At 33.7% G+C, this 20175-nt stretch overlaps 1 protein-coding gene across 1 annotated transcript; it reads left to right on the top strand.

Annotated features, from left to right (window-relative positions):
* Positions 1-1203: 1203 nt before the first annotated feature.
* Positions 1204-5525, top strand: LOC139890391 (uncharacterized). The gene is made up of 10 exons (XM_071873279.1): positions 1204-1295; positions 3600-3702; positions 3936-4055; positions 4174-4241; positions 4339-4447; positions 4536-4604; positions 4690-4747; positions 4941-5176; positions 5307-5358; positions 5458-5525. Exons 1-10 carry the CDS (start codon positions 1204-1206, stop codon positions 5523-5525), a joined length of 975 nt encoding a protein of 324 aa, XP_071729380.1.
* Positions 5526-20175: the final 14650 nt, after the last annotated feature.

The raw sequence follows: 20175 nt of genomic DNA, 5'->3' as shown, positions 1-20175 counted from the left end.
TATCATACCTTTGTCTCTTAAATATAATGAGAATTCAATAAATTCGATATTGGTGATTTTAGTGTCATCCAACATTCATTTTAGTTGATTACGATTTACTTGAACGCAAGAGTTAGCTAGTTATACTTAACAAAGGGTTCGGAGAGTGCGGAGTACACGCCCATAAGAGTTGACTACTAACTGTCGCGTAATTACGGAGGTCAAGGGGCCCCCTTGCGGGGTCCAAGGGGCAGCGTCCCTGACTGGGGTCACCAAAATACACTATATATACGTTATAATGTGAAAATGTATTCCAACCAAGTGGTATAACAGTTTTTCTCGCTCAAAGTGAAAGGTTATATCCTTTCAAATATTAACTGCCAAATTGAGGAGTTTTCTTATTTTCGGTTTTTGTCATTCTGCATTCATAGAACAACAGAAAACACACACAAAAACTCTCAGATAATTGATTAGTGATATCAATGCCACAAACACTAATTGCGTTCTTGTCTTATCCCTGTAAAGATTTCGTGAAACGAAGGCAATCATTGAGTCAAAATACTTTATAGAAAAGTGAATACGCGATTCAAGAATCAATCTGGACAGTCAAATCATACCCTATTTCTAACATTCGAGCGATTCGATAGCATTCCAATAAAAGAACAAGATCCTCAGTAATCCCAAAAACCTCTTCAAAAGAAGACGGCGAAGCCTCCTAGAAGGTTCGCCAGAATCATGAGACACTGTCTGGGGCGGTGAAGAAGAAGACGATTGTTATGGTAGTGAGGCGAGAAATGTAGCGATGTTTTTTAATTGACGGCCGATTGTTTGATTAAAGACGGAAAAGTCTGGTTTTCTGATGGTGGAGGTCGGGGATAACAGCGGGGAATCATCGTCGTTGTCAGAGTAAAGTGGATTGAGGATTGAAAAGCAAGACATGGTTGATTAGGGTTTTTTGATGTTCTTTAAATTGTAAGTTTGGGGATTAGTAAAATTTGAGAAGTTGTTGGTGATGATATAAAATGATGACTGAAAAAGAATGAAGAAAGTGACGATTATACAGCGTGTCGTCTGCTTCGATTTATCAGTTTTTATTATGCACTTTAAAAGCAAGAAATGAAATTTACTTTTTTGTTTTGTGTATCGTTTTCTTTATAAAATATTTATCCGGTGGAAGAAATGAAACATGTGAAAGATATAGATATATAATGAGAAAGGAAAAATATGAAAGGGAAGAAGAAGTTAAAAGGAGAAAGGAAGAAGATGAGTGAAAGAGAAAAGTTGGGTGGACGGAAAAATGACGAAACCGCCCTCACGTGCATCGCACATGACAAAATTTAATGGAAATTTTGTACGGGTTGTTACTGACAAGGACCACCCACCCCCATTTTGTAAACCACATTGACGAACAACCCCGAAAATAAAGTTCAAGGACCAAACACTTCATTTCATGTAAATCACATGGACCAACCGCACAATTTTCTCAAAAAATATTCAAATGACGCATGTTTTAGTTATTCAAACTTTTGAATATTAAATTATGTGTGCTTGTCTTTTCAAAATTGTTGTTATCTTTCTTTATGTTATGCTCATTATCATTAAAATATTTTAGCTTAGGAAATTATATATGTACAACAAAAAAACTTCTCATTACCATTAAAATATTTCCTAGCTCCTTGCTAGGGTGGAGTTTTTATTAATAAAATTTTTTTGTTGCTGTTCAATATATATATATATATATATATAAAAGGTTCTATCAAAAAAAGAAAAAAAAAAATTTGCTTCCCCCCGCTTTCCCCCGATTGGTTACTTCTCTCTTGATCCTACCAATATATATATATATATATATATATATATATATATATATATATATATATATATATATATATATATATATATATATATATATATATATATATATATATATATATATATATATATTGGTAGGATCAAGAGGGAAGTAACCAATCGGGGGAAAGCGGGGGGAAGCAAAATTTTTTTTCCTTCGTTTTTGAAAAAACCTTATTCACGAACATTATAGATGAGATGAAAATATGAACATTTAGTAGAGACACTTTGTGATAAATGTTTTTATTTTGGCGAGAAAACGCTCGAAGAAGTAATATATAACAATTATCGTGTTTTTCGAGCGTATGTTGAGGTTTTAGCTGTTGGGGTTTAGATATTAGGGTTTAGATATTAGGGTTTAGAAATTTAGGGTTTAGGGTTTAGATTTAGGGTTTAGATTTAGGATTTAGATTGAGTTTTTAACACGAACGGTTTAGAGTTTAGGGTTTAGGGTTTAGGGTTTGGTGTTCTGGGTTTATGGAATAAACCCAAAACACCAAACCCTAAACCCTAAACCCTAAACTCTAAATCGGGCTAAATTTTACTTCACAAAACATGAAGAAAAAAAAAACGTTCATATTCTTCACGAACAATATTATCTTGAATGTTATTTTTGTCGATCGTTTTCTCGCCTAAAGAATAACATTCATCACGAAGTGTCTTTTCTAAATGTTCATATTTTCGTGTAATCTTGATGCCGAAAAAAAAAATTCCAAAAAAACGAAAAAAAAAAAAAATTTGCTCCCCCCCGATTGGTTACTTCCCCATTGATCCTGCCCATATATATATATATATATATATATATATATATATATATATATATATATATATATATATATATATATATATATATATATATATATATATATATATATATATATATATATATATATATATATATATACTACGTATATATTACCAGCTTTCTTGTTGATTATCAACAAAACTGCCTCTTATTTTTCAAGAAAAAGCCCGGTCCAGACCATCCAGCCCATCCTAGCTAGACTAACCCAGCCTGGCCCATGATCCAGGAAAGATTTTTATTATTATTTTGTTTTATTATATAAATTTTATTTTTTCTTTCTCAGAAACTATAATAGGAAACCCGAAATTGAAATATTGAGTGGCTTCACCTAAGCCCTAATCGGTACTCGTATTGTCGCACCGGTTTAACCTTTTTGCTGCCGGTCCGTCAATTACTCTCCGCACCACAACGCTATTGAGTCTCTGTTTCTATCATCAACCTCATTCAGTACGTATGTTCATCTATATAGCTATATATTTATGTTATTGTTATGTTATATGTAGTGTGAAAGTGGCTAATCAATTCATAGTTTTGATAGGGTTTATGGGTTTTATATAATACGGTTGAATTACATATGTTTGTTTTGCTACGGTTTATCGTTTTATATTTGAGATTTAAGTTGCTAAAGACAAATTCATTATTATCAACAATTCGTATAAATTAATTTTCAAAATTAGAAGCTCAGTTTACGTCTGCATGCTTATATGCATAATATATTTTGAAGCTGTCTAGTTAGCATCTTCATATCTGTAGAGAACTGAACTTAATTAATTGTTAGGGTTTTGTTATAACTTTGTGTTCTTGTTGTTTTATGAATGTTTATTTGGCCGCAAATATTATATCACTTTTGTTTGTGGATAACGTATATATTGATATTGTTTGGGTTTTTTATAAGCTTGTTTTTGGAGCAGAAGCGTTGTATAGATATAGAATTATGAATTATGAATATCCGGATAATATATATTAGACGACTAACAAGGCATTGCCACTCGTTATGCATTCAGACTTCAGGCACTAAGTCATTCACTCAAAAACAACTCGCTGAATCTGCTTCATCAACATCAATCATGGTTAGTTTTAGTACATTTTTCTGTTTAACTTTTTTAGCTTCGTGTTTCTCAGCTTTTGGGATTCGTATGACGTTTTTAATCATCAGTTTTATATTTTATATATACCTCTAAAACATGTAAGAGTAAGTATCAAAAGAAAGTAAGCATCGAGTATATGCTATTGAAGTATCATAACATTGCATTCTATTTTTGTGTTATTATATAATTTTAATTGATTTATTTTATATCAAAAGCCTCAAGGAGATTATATAGACCTTCATAGGAAGAGAAATGGGTATTGTCCTGATCACTTTGAGCGAAAGAGGAAAAAGGAAGCTCGTGAAGTTCACAAGCGCGGCAAAGTTGCCCAAACCGTATGGTCTTTTTTTCATTGTTCTTTACAATTTTATCTCCCATTTTGTATGTAATGTTAGGCCGTTTCAATCCTATATATTCAACATGCAATTATAGTTTTACATGTGGTTGTTGCAGGCTTTAGGAATCCAGGGTAAGATGTTTGCTAAGAAACGATATGCTGAAAAGGCTCAAATGAAGAAAACGTTAGTATTGTTGTCACAGATTGCTCTATTTATTTATTTATTATTTTTATAATGTAATAAGCTGATGCGATTAAGTTTTTGTGATGCATGTTAACAGATTGGCTATGCATGAAGAATCATCAAGCAGAAGAAAGGTGGATGATGACGTTCAAGAAGGTGCTGTACCAGCCTATCTTCTTGATCGTGACCCTACTACTCGTTCAAAGGTTTCTTTTTTTAGTTGTTTTTTTAGTTTTGTAGTTGTGATAATTAAAAGTTTGAGTGTTCAAGCTTATATGAATAATTTGTAAGTAGGTTCTTAGCACCACAGTAAAACAATTGAGGAAGGAAAAAGCTGGTAAGTGGGACGTGCCTCTTTCCAAGGTAAGGAAACATTTATATTTTGATGTAGCATAATATATACTTTTTGATGTTTATGATGACAATGTATGGTTCTTGAATTGTTTAGGTGAGGCCAGTCGCTGAAGATGAGATGTTCAAAGTGCTCATAACCGGTAAAAGGAAAAGTAAGTATCTCAGACGCCTTTATAAATTATTTTAGGCTTTGTTTGCAAGTATTTGGCGTTGTGTCTCGAAAGTGTAGTTTTTTGTTGCGTCTCGAAAGTGTAATTTTTTGTGATACGTAAATCAAAATTTCTGATAAATTAAGTAATATTTTTATAGGCCAATGATGTTTTGATTGGATGTGTTTTTTTGCAGCCAAGCAATGGAAAAGAATGATTACTAAAGTTACATTTGTGGGACAGGGTTTTACAAGGAAACCTCCAAAGTATGAGCGATTTGTTCGACCAACTGGGTTAAGGTTTACGAAAGCACACGTGACACACCCAGAACTTAAATGCACCTTTAATCTTGAGATAGTTGGGGTTAAGAAAAACCCCAATGGTTCAATGTATACATCTCTGGGTGTTATCACCAGGGGAACTATTATTGAGGTACTCCACATTATTATTCGTCAACTTTCAAAAATATTACTACGTACTCTATAGCAGTTGACTTTCGGACGACTGAACATGTTGACCTTTATACTCCGGCTGTATAATATTGTGAAATTGTGAATATCAGGTGAATGTGAGTGAACTAGGTCTTGTGACGCCTGCTGGGAAAGTAGTATGGGGTAAGATATTTACTTTTATCGTTACAGATTTTGATATAGTTTTGTACGATGTTGTAGTGTTGCATAGGTTTAATATGTTACTGAATTTATTGAATGCAGGGAAATATGCTCAAGTGACGAACAATCCTGAAAATGATGGGTGCATCAATGCAGTTCTGCTTGTGTAGATTTTCATATTTTCAGTTTGTTTATTCATTATTTTATGTAACTACGGAGTAATATGTTATGAACTTGGAGTTTCTTATGTAATTGCCCACTGCTACTAATGAAAAATTGAAAATATTACAATTCCATAGTTAAATTTGATGGTAACTATATATAAAGTTCAGACATTATATTGCATAAGTCTCATGCAAGATCACACCATCGAATTAATCTAATTATATAAGTTATGTTTTCCTTTTTGAACGGCGGATGTATTACGGAACCAAGGGTGGAGAACTCGGAATTCGGGAGATCTCGTTTGGACATTTTTTTGGTGAGATCTCGCCATCTCGAGAGGATCTCGGACGTTGTGTTATATGTACTTTTCAGCCTTTTTGATATATATATATATATATATATATATATATATATATATATATATATATATATATATATATATATATATATATATATATATATATATATATATATATATATATAGTGGACCAATCCATGGATAAGCACTAAATGGGGTACAAATTGGATAAGTAAAATTTCAAAAAAAAAATTATAAAAAAAACGATCCTTTAATATGTAAATAGAAGAAAACGAAAAAAATTTAAAAAATTTTTTAACAAAATCGTTCGAAAATCGATGATGAATGGTAAAATTAACCATTCATCTGGTTAATTTATCATTCTTTTTGTTCGCGATGAATGATAAAATTAATCAATGCTAAAAAAAAGCAGATGAATGGTTAATTTAACCATTCATCTGTTTATGATGAATGATAAAAAAACAGATGAATGGTTAATTTAACCATTCATCTGGTTTTTTTAGCATTGATTAATTTTATCATTCATCGTAAACAAGATGAATGATAAATTAACCCGATGAATGGTTAATTTTACCATTCATCATCGATTTTTGAAAGATTTTGAACTTTTTTTTTATGAAAAAAATTGATTAGAGGTGCATTTTAATGCAGATTTATGAATGTAAAAAAAATTCAAAAAAAAAATTTATTTTGCTTATCCCGTTTGTACTCCTTTTAAGCTTATCCATGGATCGTGCCCCTATATATATATATATATATATATATATATATATATATATATATATATATATATATATATATATATATATATATATATATAGTAGAGGATCAAATGAGAACTTTTTTGTGTGAGAACTCTGAGAACTTAAAAATACACTGAAATTCGAGCAAAAAAGGGGAAATTCGAGCAAAAATGGGATACGGGCGAACAAAAAACGTGCTATTCGAACAAAAAACGTGATATTCGAACAAAAAAAAAAGGCGGGCGAACAATTTGTGTTCTACATTTTGATAGTCGAACAAAAAAATGTAGAACACGTTGATATTCGAACAAAAAATGCGATATTCGAACAATTTGTGTTCTACATTTTGGTATTAGAACAAAAAAAAAATAAAAAATTGCTCGACTATGATTTTTTTGTTCGTCCGTGTTATTAATTTTTGCTCAACTTACCTTTTTTTTTTCTTTCTCGAATTCCCCTTTTTTTGCTCGAATTTTAGTGTATTTGGGTGTATTTTGGAAATCTTAGAGTTCTCACACTAAAAAAGTTCTCACTGGATCCTCTACACATATATATATATATATATATATATATATATATATATATATATATATATATATATATATATATATATATTCTAAAAATGTAAAATAGTTTTAAACTTAAATGAGCGAGATTTAGGAAAAAATTCGAAAAATTAGTAAGAAAGTGAGAAATCGTGGCGACCGAGACCTCCTCTTTGATCGAGAAATAATGGCGAGATGGTATCGAGATCACGGCCTCCTTCCAAAAACGAGATTTCGCCGAATAAATCCGAGATCTACAACACTGAACGAAACACGTACTAGTATGTAGCTAGAAAAGGATTTACAAGCCCAATTGTTCTTAGGGGTGTTCGTTCGGTCGGTTTATGGTTTACGTGATTTATTCGGTTTTTAAGAATATTTTTGAGAACCAATAACTGAACCAAATTTGACAAAACCAAACCAATCCAACCAAATAAGAAATCGGTTTATATGGATTGGTTTGGTTTAAACCAAATTAAAACTTATAGATAAAAAAGTGGGTAGTTTTTTTATAAAAGAAAGAAACTTATTTTATTGATTAAACTATATAATTTATACAATATTTTCTACCAAGCATGCAGTATGTGAAGCTTGCCCAAGAATATACAACTCATATTTACAATTTAAACTATATCAACGAACTGAATAGCAAAAAAATAAAAACGAAACCAACATCTAAGTTTCCCGGTATAAAAAAGTCATAATACAGAGTGATTGATAAACAAATTTCAATTGTTAAAGTGAAATCAAGCCAATAATAACGTTAAACACAAACATGAACAAATAAAAGATAATACATACTTAAAATCCAAAATAAATTAAATTACATATTTAATATATGTATTATAAATAAAAGTATTTTTCGGTTTTTTCGGTTTAAAACCAACCATTAATTTTTACAAACCAAATCCACACCGAAAACCATAAATATATTCGCGTGAAATCAAAAAACCAAATCAAAATCAAATAAGCTAACCCACTTTAACCAAATCAATTTGGTTTAATCGGTTTCGTGGTGAAAATCATTTAATGCACACCCCTAATTGTTCTAATCAATGTTACATTTACTTCTAAATTTTGGCCATCTATTTTATGTGAATACAAAAGAAGGGACAAGTGATTTTTTAAATTTGCATGCCTCTTAGGGATAGTTTTTGACATGTAGGTAACCCGTCAATACTGAGATGCTAAAGAAAATTATTAACTTTACGACGGAGTGTTTTTAACCATCTAATACTCGGTTCCAAATACGGAAGCATATTATCTTCAATGTGTACTCAATTTTTTTTTCTTTCTAAAAAACGATAACATAGAACTAGGGATGGCAAAATGACCTATACCCGATAGAGAAACTCAAAACTCGTTATAATTGGGCCGGGTCTGACCCGAGTCTGTCGGGTCATGGACCGGGTATGTGAAATGTCCCGTTCTTATTGATTAAAAACGTTCCATATTAATTGATTTCGTTGCGAGGTTTTGACCTCTATATGAGACGTTTTTCAAAGACTGCATTCATTTTAAAACAAACCATAACCTTTATTTCATCAATAAAGGTTTAAAAAGCTTTACGTAGATTATCAAATAATGATAATCTAAAATATCCTGTTTACACACGACCATTACATAATGGTTTACAATACAAATATGTTACAACAAAATAAGTTTCTTGAATGCAGTTTTTACACAATATCATACAAGCATGGACTCCAAATCTCGTCCTTATTTAAGTATGCAACAGCGGAAGCTCTTAATAATCACCTGAGAATAAACATGCTTAAAACGTCAACAAAAATGTTGGTGAGTTATAGGTTTAACCTATATATATCAAATCATAATAATAGACCACAAGATTTCATATTTCAATACACATCCCATACATAGAGATAAAAATCATTCGTATGGTGAACACCTGGTAACCGACAATAACAAGATGCATATATAAGAATATCCCCATCATTCCGGGACACCCTTCGGATATGATATAAATTTCGAAGTACTAAAGCATCCGGTACTTTGGATGGGGTTTGTTAGGCCCAATAGATCTATCTTTAGGATTCGCGTCAATTAGGGTGTCTGTTCCCTAATTCTTAGATTACCAGACTTAATAAAAAGGGGCATATTCGATTTCGATAATTCAACCATAGAATGTAGTTTCACGTACTTGTGTCTATTTTGTAAATCATTTATAAAACCTGCATGTATTCTCATCCCAAAAATATTAGATTTTAAAAGTGGGACTATAACTCACTTTCACAGATTTTTACTTCGTCGGGAAGTAAGACTTGGCCACTGGTTGATTCACGAACCTATAACAATATATACATATATATCAAAGTATGTTCAAAATATATTTACAACACTTTTAATATATTTTGATGTTTTAAGTTTATTAAGTCAGCTGTCCTCGTTAGTAACCTACAACTAGTTGTCCACAGTTAGATGTACAGAAATAAATCGATAAATATTATCTTGAATCAATCCACGACCCAGTGTATACATATCTCAGTATTGATCACAACTCAAACTATATATATTTTGGAATCAACCTCAACCCTGTATAGCTAACTCCAACATTCACATATAGAGTGTCTATGGTTGTTCCGAAATATATATAGATGTGTCGACATGATAGGTCGAAACATTGTATACGTGTCTATGGTATCTCAAGATTACATAATATACAATACAAGTTGATTAAGTTATGGTTGAAATAGATTTGTTACCAATTTTCACGTAGCTAAAATGAGAAAAATTATCCAATCTTGTTTTACCCATAACTTCTTCATTTTAAATCCGTTTTGAGTGAATCAAATTGCTATGGTTTCATATTGAACTCTATTTTATGAATCTAAACAGAAAAAGTATTGGTTTATAGTCGGAAAAATAAGTTACAAGTCATTTTTGTAAAGGTAGTCATTTCAGTCGAAAGAACGACGTCTAGATGACCATTTTAGAAAACATACTTCCACTTTGAGTTTAACCATAATTTTTGGATATAGTTTCATATTCATAATAAAAATCATTTTCTCAGAATAACAACTTTTAAATCAAAGTTTATCATAGTTTTTAATTAACTAACCCAAAACAGCCCGCGGTGTTACTACGACGGCGTAAATCCGGTTTTACGGTGTTTTTCGTGTTTCCAGGTTTTAAATCATTAAGTTAGCATATCATATAGATATAGAACATGTGTTTAGTTGATTTTAAAAGTCAAGTTATAAGGATTAACTTTTGTTTGCGAACAAGTTTAGAATTAACTAAACTATGTTCTAGTGATTACGAGTTTAAACCTTCGAATAAGATAGTTTTATATATATGAATCGAATGATGTTATGAACATCATTACTACCTCAAGTTTAGTAGGTAAACCTACTGGAAGTGACAATAAATGATCTAGCTTCAAAGGATCTTGGATGGCTTGAAAGTTCTTGAAGTAGGATCATGACACAAAAACAAGTTCAAGTAAGATTTTTACTCGAATTAAGATAGTTTATAGTTATAGAAATTGAATCAAAGTTTGAATATGAATATTACCTTGAATAAGAAAGATAACCTACTGTATATAACAAAGGTTTCTTGATCTTATATGATTACTTGGAATGGATTAGAAAGCTTGGAAGTAAATTAGTAAACTTGAAGGGATTTTTGAAGTGTTCTTGAAGTGTTCTTCCTATGATGATTATAGCTTGATTCTTGAAGTGATTTTTGATGAAGATGATGATTAACTACTGGAAAAATACGTTCATAATAGTGTGGGTGTGTTGAGAGAGAATTAGAAAGAGAATTGGAAGTGAAATGGAGTGAATGATGAGTGGTAATTGGTGAGTGGTGAGTGGGGTTAAAAGGAGTTCTAGTTAGTTGACTAGCTCATGGTAGAAGTTAAAATTGATTAGTCATACATGACATAATCAAGAGTGGAATCCCATGCTAGTTCCTATTGGTATATACCCATAGTAAGTACGTTTTGAAGCTGTGTATAATACGGGTAAAAATACGACTAGAATTCTTGATGAACGAAAAGAATGGGAAAGTAACTGTAACCATTTTCGTTAAGTATGAGTGTTTTGATATATGTTTTGAAGTCTTCCAAAAGTATTTTAATACATCTAAATACACTACATGTATATACATTTTAACTGAGTCGTTAAGTCATCGTTAGTCGTTACATGTAAGTGTTGTTTTGAAACCTTTAAGTTAACGATCTCAATTAATGTTGTTAACCCATTGTTTATTATATCTAATGAGATGTTAAATTATTATATTATCATGATATTATGATATATTAATATATCTTAATATGATATATATACATTTAACTGTCGTTACAACGATAATCGTTACATATATGTCTCGTTTCGAAATCCTTAAGTTAGTAGTCTTGTTTATATGTATATAACTCATTGTTAATATACTTATGGAGATACTTACTTATCATAATCTCATGTTAACCATATGTATATCCATATATATATCGTCATGTCGTTTTTACAAGTTTTAACGTTCGTGAATCGCCGGCCAACTTGGGTGGTCAATTGTCTATATGAAACATATTTCAATTAATCAAGTCTTAACAAGTTTGATTGCTTAACATGTTGGAAACATTTAATCATGTAAATATAAATCTCAATTAATATATATAAACATGGAAAAGTTCGGGTCACTACAGTACCTACCCGTTAAATAAATTTCGTCCCGAAATTTTAAGCTGTTGAAGGTGTTGACGAATCTTCTGGAAATAGATGCGGGTATTTCTTCTTCATCTGATCTTCACGCTCCCAGGTGAACTCGGGTCCTCTACGAGCATTCCATCTAACCTTAACAATTGGTATCTTGTTTTGCTTAAGTCTTTTAACCTCACGATCCATTATTTCGACGGGTTCTTCGATGAATTGAAGTTTTTCGTTGATTTGGATTTCATCTAACGGAATAGTGAGATCTTCTTTAGCAAAACATTTCTTCAAATTCGAGACGTGGAAAGTGTTATGTACAGCCGCGAGTTGTTGAGGTAATTCAAGTCGGTAAGCTACTGGTCCGACACGATCAATAATCTTGAATGGTCCAATATACCTTGGATTTAATTTCCCTCGTTTACCAAATCGAACAACGCCTTTCCAAGGTGCAACTTTAAGCATGACCATCTCTCCAATTTCAAATTCTATATCTTTTCTTTTAATGTCAGCGTAGCTCTTTTGTCGACTTTGGGCGGTTTTCAACCGTTGTTGAATTTGGATGATCTTCTCGGTAGTTTCTTGTATAATCTCCGGACCCGTAATCTGTCTATCCCCTACTTCACTCCAACAAATCGGAGACCTGCACTTTCTACCATAAAGTGCTTCAAACGGCGCCATCTCAATGCTTGAATGGTAGCTGTTGTTGTAGGAAAATTCTGCTAATGGTAGATGTCGATCCCAACTGTTTCCGAAATCAATAACACATGCTCGTAGCATGTCTTCAAGCGTTTGTATCGTCCTTTCGCTCTGCCCATCAGTTTGTGGATGATAGGCAGTACTCATGTCTAGACGAGTTCCTAATGCTTGCTGTAATGTCTGCCAGAATCTTGAAATAAATCTGCCATCCCTATCAGAGATAACAGAGATTGGTATTCCATGTCTGGAGACGACTTCCTTCAAATACAGTCGTGCTAACTTCTCCATCTTGTCATCTTCTCTTATTGGAAGGAAGTGTGCTGATTTGGTGAGACGATCAACTATTACCCAAATAGTATCAAAACCACTTGCAGTCCTTGGCAATTTAGTGATGAAATCCATGGTAATGTTTTCCCATTTCCATTCTGGGATTTCGGGTTGTTGAAGTAGACCTGATGGTTTCTGATGCTCAGCTTTGACCTTAGAACACGTCAAACATTCTCCTACGTATTTAGCAACATCGGCTTTCATACCCGGCCACCAAAAATGTTTCTTGAGATCCTTGTACATCTTCCCCGTTCCAGGATGTATTGAGTATCTGGTTTTATGAGCTTCTCTAAGTACCATTTCTCTCATATCTCCAAATTTTGGTACCCAAATCCTTTCAGCCCTATACCGGGTTCCGTCTTCCCGAATATTAAGATGCTTCTCCGATCCTTTGGGTATTTCATCCTTTAAATTTCCCTCTTTTAAAACTCCTTGTTGCGCCTCCTTTATTTGAGTAGTAAGGTTATTATGAATCATTATATTCATAGATTTTACTCTAATGGGTTCTCTGTCCTTCCTGCTCAAGGCATCGGCTACCACATTTGCCTTCCCCGGGTGGTAACGAATCTCAAAGTCATAATCATTCAATAATTCAATCCACCTACGCTGCCTCATATTCAGTTGTTTCTGATTAAATATGTGTTGAAGACTTTTGTGGTCGGTATATATAATACTTTTGACCCCATATAAGTAGTGCCTCCAAGTCTTTAATGCAAAAACAACCGCGCCTAATTCCAAATCATGTGTCGTATAATTTTGTTCGTGAATCTTCAATTGTCTAGACGCATAAGCAATCACCTTTGTTCGTTGCATTAATACACAACCGAGACCTTGCTTTGATGCGTCACAATAAATCACAAAATCATCATTCCCTTCAGGCAATGACAATATAGGTGCCGTAGTTAGCTTTTTCTTCAATAACTGAAACGCTTTCTCTTGTTCATCATTCCATTCAAATTTCTTCCCTTTATGCGTTAATGCAGTCAAGGGTTTTGCTATTCTGGAAAAGTCTTGGATGAACCTTCTGTAGTAACCAGCTAGTCCTAAAAACTGGCGTATGTGTTTCGGAGTTTTCGGAGTTTCCCACTTTTCAACAGTTTCTATCTTTGCCGGATCCACCTTAATACCTTCTTTGTTCACTATGTGACCGAGGAATTGAACTTCTTCCAACCAAAATGCACACTTTGAAAACTTAGCGTACAATTCTTCCTTCCTCAATACTTCTAACACCTTTCTCAAATGTTCACCGTGTTCTTGGTCATTCTTTGAGTAAATAAGTATGTCATCAATGAAAACAATGACAAACTTGTCAAGGTATGGTCCACACACTCGGTTCATAAGGTCCATGAACACAGCTGGTGCATTAGTTAAACCAAACGGCATGACCATAAACTCGTAATGACCGTAACGTGTTCTGAAAGCAGTCTTTGGAATATCATCTTCTTTCACCCGCATTTGATGATACCCGGAACGTAAGTCAATCTTTGAATAAACAGACGAGCCTTGTAGTTGATCAAATAAGTCGTCGATTCTCGGTAGTGGGTAGCGGTTCTTGATGGTAAGTTTGTTCAACTCTCGGTAGTCGATACACAACCTGAATGTACCATCTTTCTTCTTGACAAACAAAACAGGAGCTCCCCATGGTGATGTGCTTGGTTGAATGAAACCACGCTCTAAAAGTTCTTGTAATTGGCTTTGCAGTTCTTTCATTTCGCTGGGTGCGAGTCTGTAAGGAGCACGAGCTATTGGTGCAGCTCCTGGTACAAGATCTATTTGAAATTCAACGGATCGATGTGGGGGTAATCCCGGTAATTCTTTCGGAAATACATCGGGAAATTCTTTTACAATGGGAACATCATTGATGCTCTTTTCTTCAGTTTGTACTTTCTCGACGTGTGCTAGAACAGCATAGCAACCTTTTCTTATTAGTTTTTGTGCCTTCAAATTACTAATAAGATGTAGCTTCGTGTTGCCCTTTTCTCCGTACACCATTAAAGGTTTTCCTTTTTCTCGTATAATGCGAATTGCATTTTTGTAACAAACGATCTCTGCTTTCACTTCTTTCAACCAGTCCATACCGATTATCACATCAAAACTCCCTAACTCTACTGGTATCAAATCAATCTTAAATGTTTCACTAACCAGTTTAATTTCTCGATTTCGACATATATTATCTGCTGAAATTAATTTACCATTTGCTAATTCGAGTAAAAATTTACTATCCAAAGGCGTCAATGGACAACTTAATTTAGCACAAAAATCTCTACTCATATAGCTTCTATCCGCACCCGAATCAAATAAAACGTAAGCAGATTTATTGTCAATAAGAAACGTACCCGTAACAAGCTCCGGGTCTTCCTGTGCCTCTGCCGCATTAATATTGAAAACTCTTCCGCGGCCTTGTCCATTCGTGTTCTCCTGGTTCGGGCAATTTCTAATAATGTGGCCCGGTTTTCCACATTTATAACAAACTACATTGGCATAACTTGCTCCGACACTACTTGCTCCGCCATTACTCGTTCCGACACCATTTGTTCCTTTCGTTCTATTAACCCCTGGTCCGTAGACCTCACACTTCGCCGCGCTATGACCATTTCTTTTACACTTGTTGCAAAATTTGGTGCAGAACCCCGAGTGATTCTTTTCACACCTTTGGCATAGCTGCTTCTGATTGTTGTTGTTGTTGCGGTTATTATTGTTGTTGGGATGATTGTTGTAGTTGCTGTTGTTGTTGTATTGGTGATTCTTATCACCGTTTTCCTCCCACTTTCTTTTGACTTGCTTCACATTGGCCTCTTCAGCAGTCTGTTCTTTAATTCTTTCTTCAATCTGGTTCACTAGTTTGTGAGCCATTCTACATGCCTGTTGTATGGAGGCGGGCTCGTGTGAACTTATATCTTCTTGGATTCTTTCCGGTAATCCTTTCACAAATGCGTCGATCTTCTCTTCCTCATCTTCGAATGCTCCCGGACACAATAGGCACAATTCTGTGAATCGTCTTTCGTACGTGGTAATATCAAATCCTTGGGTTCGTAACCCTCTAAGTTCTGTCTTGAGCTTATTGACCTCGGTTCTGGGACGGTACTTCTCGCTCATCAAGTGCTTGAATGCTGACCACGGTAGTGCGTACGCATCATCTTGTCCCACTTGCTCTAGATAGGTATTCCACCATGTTAACGCAGAACTTGTGAAGGTATGCGTAGCGTACTTCACTTTGTCCTCTTCAGTACACTTACTTATGGCAAACACCGATTCGACCTTCTCGGTCCACCGTTTCAATCCGATCGGTCCTTCGGTTCCATCAAATTCCAAAGGTTTGCAGGCAGTGAATTCTTTGTAGGTGCATCCTACACGATTTCCTGTACTGCCAGATCCAAGGTTATTGTTGGTATGTAGTGCAGCCTGTACCGCGGCTATGTTTGAAGCTAGAAAAGTACGGAATTCCTCTTCATTCATATTCACGGTGTGTCGAGTAGTCGGTGCCATTTCCTTCAAAATAGTTAAATGGAACAAGTTAATCATACAGAATATTAAGAGTAGTTAATAGTATTTCGTAGCATAATATGAACTCATTTATAAAAGCTTTTTCTTCATATTAGCGTTTTATAAGTTTAAATTCGGGTAGTACCTACCCGTTAAGTTCATACTTAGTAGCTAATATACAATTCAACTACTACAATTCTATATGAAAAACTGATTGTAATAATATTTCGCGTTCAAACTTTTATACAATATTTTACAAACTTACAATACCGCTTATTTTACATAAAGCATGAAATATAGCACACAATAACTTTGATACAAGATAGTTGTGAAGACAATTCTAGCTAGTACACAAGTCGTTCGGCAAAGGCAATAAAGACACGTAATTCATACGTCCAGAAACAAGTCATGCATTCTGGTTTTACTAGGACTACTTCCCATCCTTGGTCTTGTGCAACATAACCGTTATGGCCGTTGATAAAACAGCGTGTTGTAACGTCATCAAAGGGATGAGGGTTACGTAATGACCAACAGTCTCGTAATAACCTAAAAACCTCATTTCTTATCCCAATTACCGACTCCGTTACTTGTGGGAACATTTTGTTTAATAGTTGTAGCCCGATGTTCTTGTTCTCACTTTGGTGAGAAGCGAACATTATTAACCCGTAAGCATAACATGCTTCTTTATGTTGCATGTTAGCCGCTTTTTCTAAATCACGAAGTCCTATATTCGGATATACTGAGTCAAAATAATTTCTTAACCCGTTGCGTAAAATAGCATTTGGGTTCCCCGCAATATATGCGTCAAAGTAAACACATCGTAACTTATGGATTTCCCAATGTGATATCCCCCATCTTCCGAACGAAAGCCTTTTATAAACCAAGGCATTCTTGGAACGTTCTTCGAATGTCTTACAAGCTGATCTCGCCTTAAATAGTTGTGCCGAAGAATTCTGACCGACTCTAGACAAGATTTCATCAATCATGTCTCCGGGTAGGTCTCTTAAAATATTGGGTTGTCTATCCATTTTGTGTTTTTATACTGTAAAATAAACAAGAGTTAGATTCATAAAAAAAAATACTTATTAATACAAGCAATTTTTACATATATCATAAAGCATAAGCACACTATATTACATATATTACACCACACGAATACAACTATCTTATTCCGACTCGCTTGTTTCTTCTTCTTCGGTTTTGGTTCGTTTTGCCAAGTTTCTAGGGATATATGATGTTCCCCTAATACGAGCCGTAATTTTCCACATTGGTTTAGAAAAACCTGGTGGTTTAGAGGTTCCCGGGTTATTGTTACAACTTAAGGACTTCGGGGGTTGACGATACATATAAAGTTCATCGGGGTTGGAATTAGATTTCTCTATTTTTATGCCCTTTCCCTTATTATTTTCTTTTGCCTTTTTAAATTCAGTTGGGGTAATTTCTATAACATCATCGGAATTCTCGTCGGAATCCGATTCATCGGAGAATTGGTAATCCTCCCAATATTTTGCTTCCTTGGCGGAAACACCATTGACCATAATTAACCTTGGTCGATTGGTTGAGGATTTTCTTTTACTTAACCGTTTTATTATTTCCCCCACCGGTTCTATTTCTTCATCCGGTTCCTCCTCTTCCGGTTCTGATTCTTCTTCCGGTTCCGACTCTTCTTCCGGTTCCTCTTCGGGAACTTGTGAATCAGTCCATGAATCATTCCAATTTACATTTGACTCTTCATTATTATTAGGTGAGTCAATGGGACTTGTTCTAGAGGTAGACATCTATCACATAATATCAAACGCGTTAAGAGATTAATATATCACATAATATTCACATGTTAAAAATATATAGTTTCCAACAAAATTTGTTAAGCAATCATTTTTCAAGTAAACACGGTCGAAGTCCAGACTCACTAATGCATCCTAACAAACTCGATAAGACACACTAATGCAAATTTTCTGGTTCTCTAAGACCAACGCTCTGATACCAACTGAAATGTCCCGTTCTTATTGATTAAAAACGTTCCATATTAATTGATTTCGTTGCGAGGTTTTGACCTCTATATGAGACGTTTTTCAAAGACTGCATTCATTTTAAAACAAACCATAACCTTTATTTCATCAATAAAGGTTTAAAAAGCTTTACGTAGATTATCAAATAATGATAATCTAAAATATCCTGTTTACACACGACCATTACATAATGGTTTACAATACAAATATGTTACAACAAAATAAGTTTCTTGAATGCAGTTTTTACACAATATCATACAAGCATGGACTCCAAATCTCGTCCTTATTTAAGTATGCAACAGCGGAAGCTCTTAATAATCACCTGAGAATAAACATGCTTAAAACGTCAACAAAAATGTTGGTGAGTTATAGGTTTAACCTATATATATCAAATCATAATAATAGACCACAAGATTTCATATTTCAATACACATCCCATACATAGAGATAAAAATCATTCGTATGGTGAACACCTGGTAACCGACAATAACAAGATGCATATATAAGAATATCCCCATCATTCCGGGACACCCTTCGGATATGATATAAATTTCGAAGTACTAAAGCATCCGGTACTTTGGATGGGGTTTGTTAGGCCCAATAGATCTATCTTTAGGATTCGCGTCAATTAGGGTGTCTGTTCCCTAATTCTTAGATTACCAGACTTAATAAAAAGGGGCATATTCGATTTCGATAATTCAACCATAGAATGTAGTTTCACGTACTTGTGTCTATTTTGTAAATCATTTATAAAACCTGCATGTATTCTCATCCCAAAAATATTAGATTTTAAAAGTGGGACTATAACTCACTTTCACAGATTTTTACTTCGTCGGGAAGTAAGACTTGGCCACTGGTTGATTCACGAACCTATAACAATATATACATATATATCAAAGTATGTTCAAAATATATTTACAACACTTTTAATATATTTTGATGTTTTAAGTTTATTAAGTCAGCTGTCCTCGTTAGTAACCTACAACTAGTTGTCCACAGTTAGATGTACAGAAATAAATCGATAAATATTATCTTGAATCAATCCACGACCCAGTGTATACATATCTCAGTATTGATCACAACTCAAACTATATATATTTTGGAATCAACCTCAACCCTGTATAGCTAACTCCAACATTCACATATAGAGTGTCTATGGTTGTTCCGAAATATATATAGATGTGTCGACATGATAGGTCGAAACATTGTATACGTGTCTATGGTATCTCAAGATTACATAATATACAATACAAGTTGATTAAGTTATGGTTGAAATAGATTTGTTACCAATTTTCACGTAGCTAAAATGAGAAAAATTATCCAATCTTGTTTTACCCATAACTTCTTCATTTTAAATCCGTTTTGAGTGAATCAAATTGCTATGGTTTCATATTGAACTCTATTTTATGAATCTAAACAGAAAAAGTATTGGTTTATAGTCAGAAAAATAAGTTACAAGTCATTTTTGTAAAGGTAGTCATTTCAGTCGAAAGAACGACGTCTAGATGACCATTTTAGAAAACATACTTCCACTTTGAGTTTAACCATAATTTTTGGATATAGTTTCATATTCATAATAAAAATCATTTTCTCAGAATAACAACTTTTAAATCAAAGTTTATCATAGTTTTTAATTAACTAACCCAAAACAGCCCGCGGTGTTACTACGACGGCGTAAATCCGGTTTTACGGTGTTTTTCGTGTTTCCAGGTTTTAAATCATTAAGTTAGCATATCATATAGATATAGAACATGTGTTTAGTTGATTTTAAAAGTCAAGTTATAAGGATTAACTTTTGTTTGCGAACAAGTTTAGAATTAACTAAACTATGTTCTAGTGATTACGAGTTTAAACCTTCGAATA

This window comes from Rutidosis leptorrhynchoides, chromosome 1 (assembly GCF_046630445.1).
Source record: "Rutidosis leptorrhynchoides isolate AG116_Rl617_1_P2 chromosome 1, CSIRO_AGI_Rlap_v1, whole genome shotgun sequence".
NCBI classification, from domain to species: domain Eukaryota; kingdom Viridiplantae; phylum Streptophyta; class Magnoliopsida; order Asterales; family Asteraceae; genus Rutidosis; species Rutidosis leptorrhynchoides.
The sequence above is the reverse complement of the archived record's forward strand: the minus strand, read 5'-3'. Positions and strand labels throughout refer to the sequence as shown.

Excerpts from the sequence above, each read along its gene's own strand:
- LOC139890391 (XM_071873279.1), top strand. The coding sequence starts at position 1,204 with ATGAAAGGGAAGAAGAAGTTAAAAGGAGAAAGGAAGAAGATGAGTGAA. Across the intron at positions 4,448-4,535 it reads ACCCTACTACTCGTTCAAAG|GTTCTTAGCACCACAGTAAA; the intron begins GTTTCTTTTTTT and ends ATTTGTAAGTAG. Across the intron at positions 5,359-5,457 it reads TGCTGGGAAAGTAGTATGGG|GGAAATATGCTCAAGTGACG; the intron begins GTAAGATATTTA and ends TATTGAATGCAG.